This window comes from Lupinus angustifolius, chromosome LG11, assembly GCF_001865875.1.
Source record: "Lupinus angustifolius cultivar Tanjil chromosome LG11, LupAngTanjil_v1.0, whole genome shotgun sequence".
In the NCBI taxonomy this organism is placed as follows: Eukaryota; Viridiplantae; Streptophyta; class Magnoliopsida; order Fabales; family Fabaceae; genus Lupinus; species Lupinus angustifolius.
Genome location: NC_032019.1, coordinates 31,827,833 through 31,845,236, shown reverse-complemented (window position 1 = coordinate 31,845,236; position 17,404 = coordinate 31,827,833). Strand labels below are relative to the sequence as shown.

At 32.6% G+C, this 17,404-nt stretch overlaps 1 protein-coding gene across 2 annotated transcripts in view; it reads right to left on the bottom strand.

Moving 5' to 3' along the window:
• Window positions 1-17,404, bottom strand: part of LOC109360691 (KH domain-containing protein At2g38610-like) — a 23,551-nt gene extending 6,147 nt beyond the window's left edge. Inside the window, exons 1-7 of one of the 2 annotated variants that reach the window (XM_019605747.1) lie at window positions 17,089-17,404; window positions 16,913-17,001; window positions 15,969-16,120; window positions 14,018-14,134; window positions 13,790-13,906; window positions 13,555-13,698; window positions 6,699-6,859 (exon numbers count right to left, since the gene is read on the bottom strand). In XM_019605747.1, the coding sequence (XP_019461292.1) occupies window positions 6,713-6,859; window positions 13,555-13,698; window positions 13,790-13,906; window positions 14,018-14,134; window positions 15,969-16,120; window positions 16,913-17,001; window positions 17,089-17,168 (846 nt within the window). In that variant the 5' untranslated portion in view covers window positions 17,169-17,404 and the 3' untranslated portion in view covers window positions 6,699-6,712. Of the gene's footprint in view, window positions 1-6,330; window positions 6,860-13,554; window positions 13,699-13,789; window positions 13,907-14,017; window positions 14,135-15,968; window positions 16,121-16,912; window positions 17,002-17,088 lie in introns of those variants that run through there. The other variant, XM_019605746.1, reaches the window with a different exon arrangement.

Here is a 17,404-nt window from a genome sequence, read left to right as displayed (position 1 = left end):
CTATACATAAGGAATCTTTTACATCTTGTATTTTTCAAGGTCATTTTTGGGGCATTGTTCGAGACTAAACTTGTCTCCCTTAGCTATAGGAGTATCCCTGGTTTATTGTCTTTCATGCCAAATCTATATAGTACTTTATCAATATAGTTTTCTTGTGACAACCTTAAGATACATTGAGAGCGATCTCTTAGTATCTGAATACCTAACACAAAAGAAGTTTCCCCAAGATCTTTCATTTTAAAATTCTTCATTAGAAATCTCTTGGTCTCATGTAATAGTCACATATGGTACATTGACATATAATACCAAGAATATAAACTTACTCCCATTGAACATGCGGTTCACGCAATCATCAACTTTATTTGCCTCAAAACCATATGAGGTAATAACTTGATGAAACTTGTGATTCCATTGACGAGAAGCTTGTTCAAGGTCATAGATTGATTACTTTAATTTACATATCATAGACTTTGAGCCAATTGAGGCAAAGTTTTATATTTTTTTTCATATATATCGTTTCTTTAGTGTCACCATTTAGAAAGTAGTCTTAACATTCATTTTATGTAGCTCTAAATCAAAATGAGCTACTAGTGTCAATATTATTCTAAAAGAATCCTTCGAAGATACTGGAGAGAATGTTTCTTTATAATCAATGTCTTCTTTCTGAGTGTAGCCTTTAGCAACTAGATGAGCTTTATATTTGTCAATGTTATTCTTCAAATCCCTCTTGGTTTTAAATATCCATTTGCAACCAATAGGTTTCGCACCTTCAGTTAATTCGATAAGACCCAAACGTCATTATCATGCATAGACTTCATCTCATCCTTCATGGTATCAATCCCCTTTTGAGAGTTAGAACTTTTCATGGCTTGACAGAAGTTCAATGGATCTTCCTCTATTAATCTGATGTCTTCCTCATATTCTTGAAGAAATACAATATAATCATTAGGAATTGCTCTTCTCATCTCTCTAATGGATCTCCTTAATGACACTTCTACTTTTTGAGGTTGTTGAATTTATTCTATAGGTACTTGAGGGAGAACCTCATTGTTGTTTTGTTCTAGAATATTGTCAAGAATAATATTCTGAACATTATCTTCTATTGTCGAAGTTGTTCTTTGAATAGTAATAGGCAAAAGAACTTGTTCACCATTAGCGAATAGTTCTTCCTCAAAGACAGCATTCCCTATGTTCTCTTCTTTCCCAAAATCAAATTCCTTAAGAAATCTTGCATTTCCCGTCTAAAAAAAATTCTTGAAGTGGAGTCAGAAAATTTATAGCCCCGGAAGCGTTCAGCATAGCCAACAAAATAACAGCTAAATATTCTTGAGTCAAGTTTTCTTTCATGTGGCCTATAAGGCCGCGCCTCAACTAGACAACCCCAAATGTACAAGTGTTTTAAGCTTTGTCTTTTAATAGTCCAAAGCTCATATAAAGTTTTGTTAATTGCTTTACTTGACACCCTATTATAGATGTAAATGGCGGTCTATATGATTCCCCCAAAAAGACCCTGATAAGAAATAATGAGTAATCATACTTCTCACCATATCCTTAAGAGTTCCATTTCGTCATTCAGCAACACCCTTCATGCTAGGTTTGTCTGACATAGTGTATTGTGAAACAATTCCACATTCTTTGAGGAAAAGCGCAAATAACCCTTTCACATCATCCTTATTGTTCTTTCTTTTCTTATTCTGAAAAGTCATAGCCAAATGAACACTTTGAGTCTTATCTTTCTACAATCTCTCTTCCTCTTACACACAATGAGATCTAAGCTTATTGAGAGATCATTTATCCTTATGAGTGTTATAGCTCACTTTCGATTGCCCAAAGTATGCAGGAAGTGTGATAAAAAATAAGTGCACAAGCAAGACATCACCAAGCTCTAACTTAAGTGACTTGAGTTTGGATACGAGAATAGACATCTCAATGATGTACTTTCTTATGTTCTCTATGCTTTATACTTCATGGCGATGAGTTTAGTCAAAAGACTACTTGTCTCCGCCTTTTCATTGTTGGCAAAGTATTGTTCTATTTCTTCAAGGAATTTTCTTACATTTTTTTACCCTCAGAAATAGAACCCCAAAACGCTTCTGGAATAGAGTGTTTCATGATCATTAGGCACAATCGGTTAGAGCGTTCCCATTTCTCAATTTTAACCTCGTCGAGGATTTTCGGAGTAGAAATAGAGTTCTCCATCATAAGTGTCGGATCTAAATTCACACAGCCGAGAATAATTTATACGACTTCATTCTAGGCCTTAAAGTTTGTCACATTTATCAATGAGATTTTATTAATTTGAGCAGAAATATTTACAGTACTGGTAAAATAACATAAAAGTCAATAGAAAAAATAACAAAACAAATTGTAATCATTCTTACAATTAAACTCACAATCAACTTTAACTCTTAAATTCAAATAATAGTGGGCACATCAGGAGTTACCTAGCACAACATTAATATTCAGTCTTTGGATAAAAATATTAACTTGTAAGTGGTACAGTCAATGTAATAATCAAATATTGATAATCGGACATTTCAAACAATATGTCTTTATTTAGACAGACTTACTATTCACGTGAAAGACATATGATTGTGATATATTTATTACCACAAATATATTTGTAATTTTATCACAACAGTAATATTCCTTTGGGTCGATCACTATTCACATAAATTGCAAACATACAATTGGTTTGATATTTCATATCAATTGTTAATGATACTCTTGTTGTAATAATGAAACATTGATCATAATGCATGTCATATAATAAACTATTCTTTGGATTGATTTATAATTTACATATGCAACCTTATAATAATCACATGTTTACTATCACATGTGTGTATATAATCAGACCAAATAATAATCTTCATTTGAGTCGATTAATACTTGCATGAATATATATATATGCACTAGCATTTGACATTTTTTGTGAACAACTTACATAAGAGATGTCACTTTGGCGACTTTTTGTTTAATAGGTTCACTTAAAATGTCAAACAATTTTATAGTCCAAAAGAAAAAACTATTTAGTTGAGTTTGATTTAACATTAAATCCAAAATATATATTATTTATATGCACATATAAATACATATATCCACTATAGCTTATTTGCAGCATTATATCATTCCCACCACAAGGATCTGTGTTTCAAATTCCACTTATGGTCATTTTGATTTTTACATTAAAATGATGTTATCATTTTATACATGACTAAACATGGTAGGATACACTGTCCAAATGGAAATAATGCTTTAATTATAACAACCCCTTCATAATGCAATCATCCACCAACCAGTGCAACAAACAATGAAACATTGTAACCATTTCCGGCATATAACAACTAATACATATATTTGTAACATGAAGTGTTATAACCATTCAATGTCTCTTGAATTAATAACATGTTCACATTTACAAACAAGCTATATAATATATAAAACAAGACATTCACGTAATAAACTCATCACAAAATACCTAGCACAACATCAATTTTTAGTCTTTGGAAAGAGAAATTAATTTGTAAGTGATACTCTTAATGTAATGATCAAATATTAACATTTAGTTCTATCAAACAATAATCTACATGGAAAAAACTTTGTAATTGTTACATATTTATCATCACAAGTATGTTATTATTCAGTCAGATTGTATCTTCCTTTGTGCCCAACACAATCCGCATAAATAACTTCATATTCATATGTGTAATTTTAATCAATTTCCACAATAGGTGTTACTTTGGCAACATATTGTATCGATTATTTTAAAATAGTTACCAAACAACATGAGTCCATTATAAAAAAAATTAATCTTCGAATTAAAACGTTTAAATTTAATATTTTTTATGATTAACAAATCTAATCCCACAATATAATTCTAAATTAAATATGCTCAATTTAAAACTTAAAGAGCATATCTTATGTATATATTTGGTCAATTATTTCATACATATATGTACACTTTAGCACAATATATATTTAATTGTAAGCATTACGCTTAAACATAATATATATAAATTAACGTTAATCCTTATTTATGTTTCTTAAATCACATCAAATCACATATTTGTTGCTTATGATGATAGACACACGTTTTTGATGCAATAATCATATTCAACCAAAATTGAAAACAGGAAGTACAATACATAAAACCTCAAATATACATGAACATATTTGATCAAATCATAATTATAGAACATACATGCACATATTCAAGATTGCATAATACTCCAACGTAATATATATATATATATATATTTATATTGCTCACATAATACATATACTGCAATATAATGCAAAAACACGCAACAGTACATTCACAGTGTAACAAATCATTAGTAGTATTATTGGCAACAAATTAATGAAAAGTGCTTCAGAAAAATGACGAACAAATGCAATCTACACTGTATTATATATTGCCAAAAATATGATTGAAGTGATTTTCACAACATTATCAATTAGGAGAGTTTATCATTTTATATTTAAGCATAAAATTCTCAAATTAAAATTAGGATTTATACAAAATTTGGAAAGATACTCATTATGGAAAATCATAAAATTCAGAATCTTCCTCAATTGAGTTGTGAATTCCTTTTGGGAACTTTGTTTCCTCTCGGGTGAGGAGAGGTGAAAACTATTTGTGATTTGATGTCTGGAAATCATAATTGTTCCTTATACGTTATGTTCTAAGGTTCACATTATCTCCTATAGGCCAAACAATGGGTATCACTTATTAAGCTTATTTTCGTTATCAGTTTTAGAAGTCTTATGAATTGTTAGAAATTAAATCATTCGTTTTGTAACCCAAAATAAATAACTGTAAAATTGTATTAAATATAAGATATGAATTTCGAAGATCATATTTAACAAGATTCAATGTGTATTTAGTACGTATTGATGTTTTATATTTGTTGCTGCCATTTATTTATATGTCTGCTAGAAGGTTTGTGATTTTCATTATTATATTATGCTCCTTGTTGTTTGAACAAAATTGTTAATAGTTATCATCTTATGCTAGTTGAGTTAACTAAGTTTCATGCAAATTGTAATGATGTTGTTCCATTCCGATCCAAAAGCCACGTCATGGCTGGTCGAAATTGTTAGACTTCGACTAGGTACCGAGTAAGATAAGTTCACTTCAAGCACCTTTAAATTTAGATCAGTCAACTAGACAATTCAAAAAAAATATACTATTGATTAAATAAGATCTAAATGACAATATGAGGAACAACTACCTATGCCATAAGACTCTTTGTCCAACAACCGCTCATCCAACCCAACTTTTCCTATCCAGAGGAACAAATGTCTTTGTTTAATTCTATTACATGTTTATTACAAGAAATCAACTAGAAACAACAATGAGACCACACCAAAAATAAAAGAAAGGGATGAGACATCTATTAATATCATAATAAAAAAATGTCTTTTCACATTATCTATTATCACATGTCAGTTTCTTATTCATTTTTTCCTCCAAAATGATCCAATCTCCTTCATGTGTATATTCTAACATTATTTTTTTCTTTCCTTATTATAATAATATTTAACTCATTATTGCATTTTGTACCTATCTATCTATTAATTACATAATAAAAAAAGGTCATCTCACATCATTTATTGCCACATGTCAGCTTCTCATTCATTTTTTCCTTCCAAAATGGTTTCAGCCTCTTCATGAGTACATTCCCACACTATATATTTTATTTTCTCATTATAATAATATAATAATATTAAATTCATTATACATTGTTAATAATTTCAAAACAAAAAACATGACATTGAATCTTTATCTATGATGTCTACATTGTATATTCCATTTCCTTTTTATAATAATATAATAATACTAAATCCGTTAATGCATTTCTTAATAATTTTAAAACAAATTCAAATTGTAAATTGTCATTTATTTTTCTTATGTATTTGAACAGGTAAATACCCAAGTAACACATATATTCTTATTTCTTGACAATGCAACTGTAAATGTAACATGTGTACTTTAACTACACAAATGCACATGTGTTCTTATCAATACAAATGTATAGATAACATGTGATTTTAACCATGCGAATGTACGAATAACATACATGTTCTTATCCGTATGAATGCACATGTAATATATACTTGTATTCTTTTGTCATGCAGCAAAAAAATACTATCAAGTATTAATACACGAATAACTTATATAAAACCATATATTGTCCAATCTAAAAGAATTTGCACAACATTTTATATGTATCATTCATCATAAATAAACAAATGGCCACACAAATGGTATCATGTTCACTTGAGATGATAATTCCAACAAATGCTGCTTGTGACAAACAACTATAAATATAATCCAGTCCTATGCTTGTTAATTAAAATAAATATTAAAATACCATGAGACATATGACATGTTCACAACACTTTCATCATCTTACACCTATAAGCTATAACCTCACCATCACCACCACATGTATGTATATATATATTCCACACTTCTCAAAACTGAGTAATGCAAGAATAAATCCAATGGTTGAATTTCAACAAACCTATTCTCAATACTCCCAACTATATAATCTTTTTTTCCTTTTAAAAAAAGTAGGGAGAAAATAGGAAAACCCACTAAAATGCTAACCAGCAAGAACTGTTACCCAATTTTCCTTGTTTGTTTCATAGATTCTTCTTCATCATTGATTGATATAACATATTTTCATTGAATTTACACCTTTTAGCGTCCGGTTTTGGCACGTTTCATTCCACTGGAATTGAACGGAGACACACTACCGCTTGGTCCGGGACTCTCTTCCCTCAAATTCGAATTCAGCAAAGCTAATTCCCGCAACTGCTGCCTCTTGATAAAGTCCTGTGACTCCTCCTGCGCATCAAAAGTTCATATCCAATACAAATTTTGTAAACAAAATCATAACTGAAAGATATTGATCTCCAACTCAATCTCAAGAAATTGATTGATTCTAGGAAGCATGGATGTTAATATGGGAGACGGATACAACACGATACAGTTAAGTTCATATAGAAAATTTTTACAGAATAATACGACAATCATTTCTAAGTAGTGCTACATAGATTAATTCGGTATTATTTTTTGTGCAATGATGGCTCATATTCCAATGGACATGACATTTTCTCAACAAAAAAACAACATAAGTTATCAGTTTGGATTGGCAAGAGAATTATATATTTATGTGTTATATAAACCTAATGAGAAAATAACAATAGTCACAAACATATATCATTATTCTCTAATACATAGAGTAATCATTCAACACTCGCGAGGACATACACAAATTGACTGAACCTCGTTGACAAATTCTTTATGTTATTCTTTCTTCTTCATATTCTCTTTTAATATTTGATTGTTTGCTTGTTCACAACAATTGATATCAGATGACTATTAATCAGGTGCCAAAATCAAGGTGGATAAGTTCTATGGAACTAGTAATGATTTGCAATAACATCTCTACACTTTTAATCAAGTAATCAACAACTTGTATAAACTTGATATGAAGGTTGATGATGATGTCTAAGCGATACTTTCACTATGTTTTTACCCAATTCTACGAACACTTGGTGACAACATTGGAATAACAAAAAAACTCAATCAAACTGGAAGATATCACGACCACACTTCTGTCATCCATTCAAAGAAAATAGAATATGGGGAGGGTCTCAGCCATTATTTTTGTGTGAAAGGGAGCTAAGTATGTGGGATGAAGCAATGCAGAGGAGGTCCTGAGAGAGGGAAAAAACATAATTCCAAGGGCAGAACATTGGTACGATGCTATAAGTGGAAAAAGATTAGATATTACAAAAAGAATTGTCTTAATTAAGGAAATCCTAACAAGTTGGGTGGGAAATATGGAGCATCTATACTTGTAAGCGTCACATAGAAAGATGACTCTGATTACAATAGTAAAGGTGATCTACTATTTATATCATCAAATCAAAATGCAGATTAGTGAATAATAAAACAGAGAATGGTCAACACTTACAGGACATGCAATTTTGGTTTCATGTATCTAAGTAATAATAAAACATGTGCAGTTGTTGGCATGAGAGAAATCATAATTATGATGAATGATGGTAGTGGGACTTTCTGTGAGGTAATACACATACCAGACTTGAAGAAGAATTTGATTTCTTTGGGAACATTACAAGCCAAAGGATTCAAGTATTCAACTATAGAGCTCATGGAGATAGTAATACTCACCGAGCATGCAAAGGCGCTCTAACTGTAATGAAGGGCAAAAGGACTGTTAGGAATACTTACAAGTACGTGGAGTTGTTGGAGTGTATGAAGAGATTCCAGTATATTCATATCATGATGCTACCATATTGTGGCACATGTGTTTAGGTCATATTAGTGCCCATGACATAATATCTATACAAGAAATGACTGTTCAATGGAGTCAGCATATACAAGCTAGATTTGTGTAAGTATTGTGTGCTTGAAAAACATACACGAGTTAGTTTCAAGAGTGACCAACACAAAACTCAGGGCATTTTAGATGTTCAAGGTTTGGAAGGCAGATGTAGAGAAGCAAATAATACAAAAATCAAATACTTGAAGTCAAACAATTGTATGGAGTACAAAGACTTACAGTTTTAGAAATTTTGTAAGGAACATGGCATTCAAAAATACTTTCCAGTTAAGAAGATTCCTTAGCAAAATGGTGTTGCAGAAAGGAAGAACAGGACCTTCCAAAAGTTTTTGGGCAAATGCATTTAGTATGACAAGTTATGTCATCAATATATTACCACAGGTTTCATTGGATAGTAAAGTTGCAGAGGAAACATGGACAAGTAACCCAGTTAATTACAACATTTTTGCATATATTTAGTTGTCATACTTATATACATGTACCTACTAATAAATTGTCTAAACTTGATATTAAGTCAAATAAGTGTATATTCATAGAATATGCCAAAGGTGTGAAATAGTTCAAGTTCCGAGATCCAATTTCCATAAAAGTGGTATTGAGTTGAGATGCAATATTTGATGAAGATTATATACTAAAACAGTCAAATTTGATAGAAAGGCTCGGATAAAATGGAGAAACTTTGATATCAAATATGATTACAGTTAGCAATGAAACAGTTCAAGTAAAGAAAGACATGGAATCATGCATTAGTTCAAATCAAGAATATGATGATCCTCAGACGGAAAATTCAGGTGTGCAAAAATATCTACATGCCATAGACAGGAATAGAAGTCCTATGAAACAGTCGGAACAAAGAACATGCCTTCAGTTGCTCTCCATATTAGCTTAGGAGGTCCATGTAGCATTCAACAGACTGTAAACAGTCGGAACAAAGAACAACAAATGAATGTTAGGAGATAGAGTCTTTAAACAAGAACCAAATTTGGGAGCTTATCTCACTGCCCCAGACAAGCTGCAATTGGTGAAAGTAGGTGCACAAGAGGAAGACAACAATATAAAAAGAAGAAGGAAAGTTCAAGGCTCATCCCATAATAAAAAGGTATTCATCACAATAGGGAAATCGACTACAATGAGATTTTCTCCCAACAGTGAGACACACTTCTATTAGGGTAGTACTTGCCTTGGTAGCCAGACCGGATATGCACTTACAATAAATGGATGTTAAGACTATCTTTCTCCATTGTGAATTAGAAGAAAATTTTACATGACACCACTAGAAGAGTTTAGTGCAGCTGGATAGAGTCATTTGGTTCGCAAGTTGTAGAAACTTGTATATGGGTTGAAACAGTCTCTTAGACGGTAGTACAAGTGGTTTAACACTTATATGTTAAAGTTTGGTTACAAGTGTTATAGGTATGATGATGTGTTTATGTGAGAAGCTCTGATTATCACTCTTATTTTTCTGCTACTTTATGTGGATGATATGTTGATTGTTGTTAATCACTTGATTGTATTAATGAGTTTAACATGAAAATTTAGAGGTTGCTAAGAAGATTCTTGTAATGAAGTCTCATAGGGAAATAAGAGCTAGAAAATTATGGCTCTCCTAATAAAACTATGTCGAAAAGATCTTAGATAGATTTGATTTGAGCAATGCTAAAGAAATGAGCAATCCATTAGAAAATCACTTCAAACTTTCTTTAGACCAATGTCCAAAAACATATGAAGTGAAGAAGTACATATCAAAGGTTCCATATGTCAGTGTAGTGAGTTGTTTAATGCATGCTTTAGTTTGCACTTGACCAAATTGGCACAAGAAGTTAGTCAAGTGTGCAAGTACATGTCAAAACCAAGGAAGCAATATTGGGAAATAGTCTCCCAGACAGGTACAAGCAGTTTGACACTTCTATGTTAAAGGTTAATTACAAGTGTTATGAGTATGAATGTTGTATTTATGTGAAAAGTCTTGATGATGACTATTTTATTTTCCTGCTACATTATGTGGATGATACATTGATTGTTGTTAACCATTTGAATGACATTAATAAGTCATGTTGGGCAAGGAGTTTGACATAAAAGATTTAGGGGATGTTAAGAAAATTCCTGGGATGGAAATTCACAAGGACATAGGAGCTAGAAAATTATAATTCTCCCAACAAAACTATGTTGAAAATATCTTACAAAGATTTCATATGGGCACTGCTAAAGAAATGAGCACTCCATTGGCAAGTCACTTCAAGTTTTCCTTAGACTAGTGTCTAAAAACAGATGACGAGAAGTATATGCCAGTGCAGTGGTTGATTGATGTATGCTATAATTTGCACTATACCATATTTGACACAGACAGTTAGTCAAGTGCACAAGTACATGTCGAAACCGATGAAGCAGTCAAATGAATTTTCAGATATTTGAAAGGGACTACAAATCTCGATATCATGTTTCACAACCAACAAAGTAAGTTTTATAGTTGTTGGTTATTGATTGGACAACGCATAAGACTTTGATGATAGAAGATCCATAACAAGGTTTGTCTTTACCCTTGTAGGCAGACCAATTACGTGGAGATTATTAATTCAATCTGTTATAGCCAACTGAAGCAGAGTATATGGAGTTTTGTTGTATTGTGAGAACCAGAGTGTTATCTTCTCAGTAAAGAATCAAGTGTATCATGATAGGACCAAACATATTGATATGAGATTTCAGAAGATCAGAGAGTTGGTAGCTTGTGGCAGATACTAATGCAAAAGGTTCACAATTCAGAAAATGCAGCTGATAGGATACTAGACCATGGAGCATCCATAACCCAACCATGGAAAATGTAGTTGATGATATTCGCCAGGGCGGAAATTGTTGTCATATAGAAGAGCCGGAAAAAACTAGACTAATTCGGCCTAAACTCGTGCAAACCACCTGAACCATACTGCTCTGAACTGTCTGGAAATCCATGATGAGCAGAATGACCACAAATTGACCGGTTGACTTGCCTTAACCTTTCATGGTTGTGGTTCAAACCCAGCATCCTTAATGCTTAAGGAGCACACTTTACCACTAGGATAGTGCATGTTTGGTGTTATAAAGCTTCAATCATATATTTACTATAAACATGCATCATTTTCCAAATTTTATTGTTATATTTCACTATATCTTATTATATTCAGTGTACAAAGTACAAACTAATATATAATAATCTAACCAATATACAATTTAACTTGCCCACTACTAGTTGAACCATTAGTACCTTAAACAATTTCATGATCTACAACAATAAAGCCGCTATACTACAAAGTGGGGTCGGCAATATAGATTGAACGACACCATAATACTCTATTGTAAATCATGTTCATTAACAAAACATTGAGTTCTAAGTACTTTTTTATCATTCCCCCTTTTTGATTTCTCTCGTCCTTTAAGAATTTGACTATCTTCCATTTAATCTAGTCTCATTACAGAGGCTTCTATCAGTCTCCTCCCCAATATAAATAACATTGGAAGAATTTCCAAAAAATTGTGCCACAATGTATGTTTCTTACGGATGATATTGTTCAAATGGGAGACTCGATAGAGGGATTAAATGGGAAGCTAAAAATGTGGAGGCAAAATTTAGAAGCACATATTTTTCGCATGAGTTGAAGTAAGATAGAGTGTAAGTTTAGCAAAAGACGGACAAACCTACTGTAGAGGTAAAGATTGGAGACTATATCATACCACAAGTCACTAGATTTAGGTATTTTGGGTCAATCTTTCAAGGCAATGGGGAAGTTGATGGTAATGTAAACCATAGAATTCAAGCGGGTTGGATGAAATAACGAAGTGTTTCATGTGTCATGTATAATACAAATGTACCACTAAAGCTTAAGAGGAAGTTTTACCGCACGACTATAAGACTCATAATGTTAAACGAGACTGTTGGGTGATAAAGTGTCAACAAAATAACAAACTTCATGTAATAGAGGTAAACATGTTGCGTTAGATGAATAGACACCCTAAACAAGATAAGATTAAAAATTGTTGCATTTAGGGAAAAGTTGGAGTAACTCCTATTATAGAAAAGATGGTAGAATTGTGCCTTAGGTGGTTTGAACATATATGGAGGAGACCGTTAGATAAAATGGAGGTTAGTCCAACATATAGAGGAAAGAGAGATAAAAAAAACCTTAGGCAAAACGATGTGGAAAAATTTAGATATCATTGCTTTGCCAATGAACTTCATATAACAAATGTGAACGTGTTGTGTTAGATGAATAGACACCCTAGACAAGATAAGATTAAAAATGGTTGCATTTGGGGAAAAATTGGAGTAGCTCCTATTGTAAAAAAGATAGTAGAATTACGCCTTAGGTGGTTTGGACATATATGGAGAAAACCGTTAGAAGCTCCAGTGAGGAGAGTAGATAAAATGGAGATTAGTCCAATATATAGAGGAATGAGAGATCAAGAAAAACCTTAGGCAAAACGAGTCGGAAAAATTTAGACATCATTGCTTTGCCAATAAACATGATACATGATAGATCATTATGACATTGTTTAATCCATATAACCGGCCCCATCTAGTACAAATTTAGGATTAAGGCTTGTTTGTTTCATAAGATGTACTTTGGAGTTTAGAATGAGGTCGTGTTTGGTTTAACAAGGTGTTCTTTGTTTTTTTATTAATGATTGCAAAAATGACAAAATGTTTTCATTTTTGTTTCAAGTGTCTTGTATAAGTAATTGAAAAAACCAGGAAACAAGATAACAGCAAGGTGGAATTTTTCCAACAATTTATTAAAGGTTTGGAAACAGATAACGTTTTCTGATTTCTCAAACTAAACAAGCTTTAATTAATCAAATTTGTAGTAGCTCCAGTAATTCAGCCAAAACGTATTTCATTCCTCTAAAGCACAAGGCACACTTTGAGGAAAATATGTAAGTGGAAAATTGTTAATGAGTTATTATCCAGTCACCTACTTTATTAAATATACCGTGAAAAGTTCTGTTCATCACATCAAAGAAGCAAATAATGGCATATTCACATAAACAAACAATCCAAATTGTAAAGTTCAGAAAATGAAGGTAAGTTGCACCTTTATGTTCAGTTGAGAATTTAAAGCTTTTGAGCATGAACGGGTCACTTTTCTGGATATGGTTACTGCCTGATCTTGGAGAAATATAAAAGGGTGAAAGAACTTACCACGGGCTTGAGGAGTTCTTCTATAATTTCCTGAGCCTGTCTGAGCCTCATGTCAACAACATTAGCAGGTAAATCGGCCTCAATCAAAATGTGCAGCGGTTCATTGAGATGCTCATAGCCTGGCCTTCCTCGCAATTTCTCTTCCTTAAGATTGAAAGATTGATCATCTCAGTTGTAGATTGAAGTACACAGACCAATCACAAGACACAGAAAATGATATGTTTGTGTTCATTACCTTGTCTGCATCCTTTATCGATCCTTTTCCTCTAACAAAAACACGGCAACCAGTAGTAGCTTCTACCCTTTTCAAAGAATTACCTCTTGGTCCCAGAAGTCTTCCAACAAAATTGAACTGATGCAAGAAGGAGCAATATGTTTTTATTACTTTTAGTTGACAAGTCGAAAGAGCATTAGTTCCGGAAAAGATGAAGTAAATTTGCTGGTATCATTGTACAAAGCTTACATTGGGGTATGTATCAACTGGAATCTCCAAGCGCAAGATTCTCTTAACAGTGTATGAACTAGGACTTGCCGGTGCACTTTGCCAATCCATTGTCATGTTTGGGGGTCCAGAAAATCTCTGATTTTTAAAAAGAAAAGATGTTACGGTATAAAATATACAGAAGAAAATGAACATGCTAAATTGCAAGAACAAATGATGAAGCCTTTCATTATAGAAATGAAATCAAGAAGCAACTAGCATTCGATCTAAATAAGCAAAGCAATCAGGAGGTTACAAAATCTGAAAATGAAAAGGTTAAATATCAAAGTTCTCTTCATGTCATATAGTTCTCTTCAATTTTCATGGATAACAATAAGAACAATACAATAATAAGTTGCTTTGGAGGCACTCGTTGACTTCATGAAATTGTTTGCAGCACAAATTATTGTTACTAGAAGGAAATACTGGATCCTTTAGTTATTCTGTTATGCATTGTTTCACTTGTATATATATTTCTTCCAATCTTCGGAGCATGTATAAACTTCTAGCCCGATATTTGTGTCTAGTGTTTTATCATGAAAGACTAATTACAAAAATATTAACAACCTCAGCATATCATTATGGCATATTACTTTCTCACATATACAACAAAAAACATATAAAAAGGTACCAATATGTTATATAGAAAGACAGGAACAGACCTTACACAAAAAAGGCGTCATTCAAACTAAAATGACAAAACATCATCATGGCGGAGTTCATGTATATATGAAGGTCATTTGACTACTGTAGTATAAAGTATCAACACGTGAAATGTTGAATATCACACTAATGTCAATATATAAGACAGATTTATGACTTGGATCTCATAGAAGATTGGATGACAGGAATTGTCATCTTCTATGCCAAAACCTCAATGAAAGAGAAAGTGCAAAGTTCGAAGCCGGATAGAAAGGTTTGTTCTTTAGATCCCTCTACAGTCTTCACTTGAAAATAATAATTTCATATCCCTTTTGAAGGTGAATTTGAACTACTGTGCATTATAAGATTAATACCAAGACCATCATCTGATGTATTAAGACTGCAAGCTCCACAAGGCTCTATATCTCTCTCCCCTAAAGGCCACCTTTATGTGTTCCCTTTCATCTGAGACTAGCAGACTTTTATTGCCGCAGGGTTCAGCTGAAGAATATATATGGTGTAAGATTTTCGGTACTTTTGTAGAGTCAACGGCTTGTGAAGGAGTTTAATGCTAAATTCTCCATGCCAGCCACTGACATTGGTATCTTGTATGGGATAAAGTGATTTTATTTTCTTTCTTCCTTTGTGGTGCTCAGCTAATGCCTAATGGCTACTTTGAAGGTGTGCACCGCAAATGAGTATTTGCAACTACCTATTTCTTATATACATGAAATTTTTACTTTGTGGTGCATAGGCAAAGAGAAACCTTTACTTAGATGAAACGTTTACAAATCAATTATTACTTGTTTCTAGGAGGATATCTTATATTTCTAATATTTAATCACACGCATATGCGCGCACAGGCACACACAGACATATCAAGAAAATTATTGCTTTTATTAAGATATTCAAAATTCGTAAATAATGTATGGGGTTAAAGTTCAGTAATGTCCTTCTCTCCTATCATTTAGCATTCCTTGAATTTTAAGATCTTTCCACTACTTTAAGCTGAATAGCCAAGCATCCTGCTCAATTGTACTGTTTTACTATTATCAGAGAATGAATACAGCATTGAAGAATCCATGTAGCCTACCCTACTAAGTGATAATAAGTCTTCATTTTCTTGACGGTGATGAACTTTTGAAAATCTCATAAAAATCAGACAAGCATTATGTAAGCTTTATCATAGCTAATATAATGCAGCACGGATAAAATGGACATGTAAAAGACTACATGTACAAACAATATTTCTCAATGATAGAATCATAATATGATTAAAGGCAGTAGTCACCTCCTGCTGAAGACTATTCCATCCGCCTAACCCTGTCCCGGTAACATTTGACATGAGATTTGAAGAAGCCATAGGACTAGGGCTTCTATGCCTAAGTCGGTCGAAGTCACCAAAACCTTGGTTTGACAGCATTCCAGAAACTCTTAATATTTCTGCAGATAGAGAAAGCAATGAAAAACCATATGTAATGAACAGAGAAGGAACTTTAAACAGAAAAATGCAGGAACGAAGAGATGTTGAGTGATGAACTACATCAGAAAAGATATCATTTGATAATAAGAACAGTATTATAGAAGAGAGGGCTACACAGTCATAAGTACAAGAAGGTCTACTGAAGTCAACAAACAGTCCTTGGCGTACTATGTATCTGGTTCACCTTGAAACGGGTCTTCTAATAATGATAATGTAAAAATTGACAAAAATCAAGGTTTGTGATGAACTGAGGATGCAAAATTGTGGTTTTAATAGTCTTCGCAATTGTATTTCCCAGCAATAACACACAATGTAATCGCAATTTGCAACTGCAATTTAGAACCTTGCACATAGTATACCCAAATTAACCGCATTCCTAATAACTGGTAGTTCGTTTGAAGGCCCAAACTGTGAGTCAGCAAAGATAGATTTTATCAAATAATTAAAATCAGAGATTTAGAGTAAAAAGAAAATGGATTAGAGAGAAAGTGAAAGTAGTAAATGAATGATGAAACCGCGATCTAAGCACATCAACCATCTCCATAGTGATATACACCTCAAATTGAAAAATAAATAAATAAATAAAAAGATCTACAAGGGTATGTTTGCGAGTTGGATTTTGGAATGGAAGAAAGGGAAATAGAAGACTTCAAAATCGTCTCACATGTGTATTTCATGGCTCTAAAGCCTTTCATTTCCCTCCCTTCTATTACAATATCCAACTCACAAAAGGACCCTAAAGAGAAAGTAACCTTGATTCAAGAGGCGAGTGCATATTGGAAGAACTTGCAAGAAAGGTCCAAGCTTTTGATGTTCAGCCAGCAACTCAGAAAGGTACTGACTGCAAAAACATTCAAATCAAATGAAACAAAAAGTGTTAAATCTTGATCAAAAACAACAACAACAAAAACATAAGATAGATGCATACCTGTCCACATCAGCATGGGTTCTAATCTGTGGAGAAGCAGCTCTAACTGGGGAGAAGTTGTTATTATACAATCCTGACATCTTTTTTTCTCTCTTAAGATTGATTGATTTTATTCAACAAAACCAAACTAAACAAAACCTTAAAAATATAAAAACAACATCAAAAGGAGATTGAGGGTCTAGTTCAGTTCAGTTCTTGCAGAATAAAAAGTAGGGAAAAACAGAACCATGAATCAATCAATGAACTACCCTCACTTCTCTATCAATTTTACACAAAATGGAAACCTACCCATTTATATTATTTTTATTATTTTTCT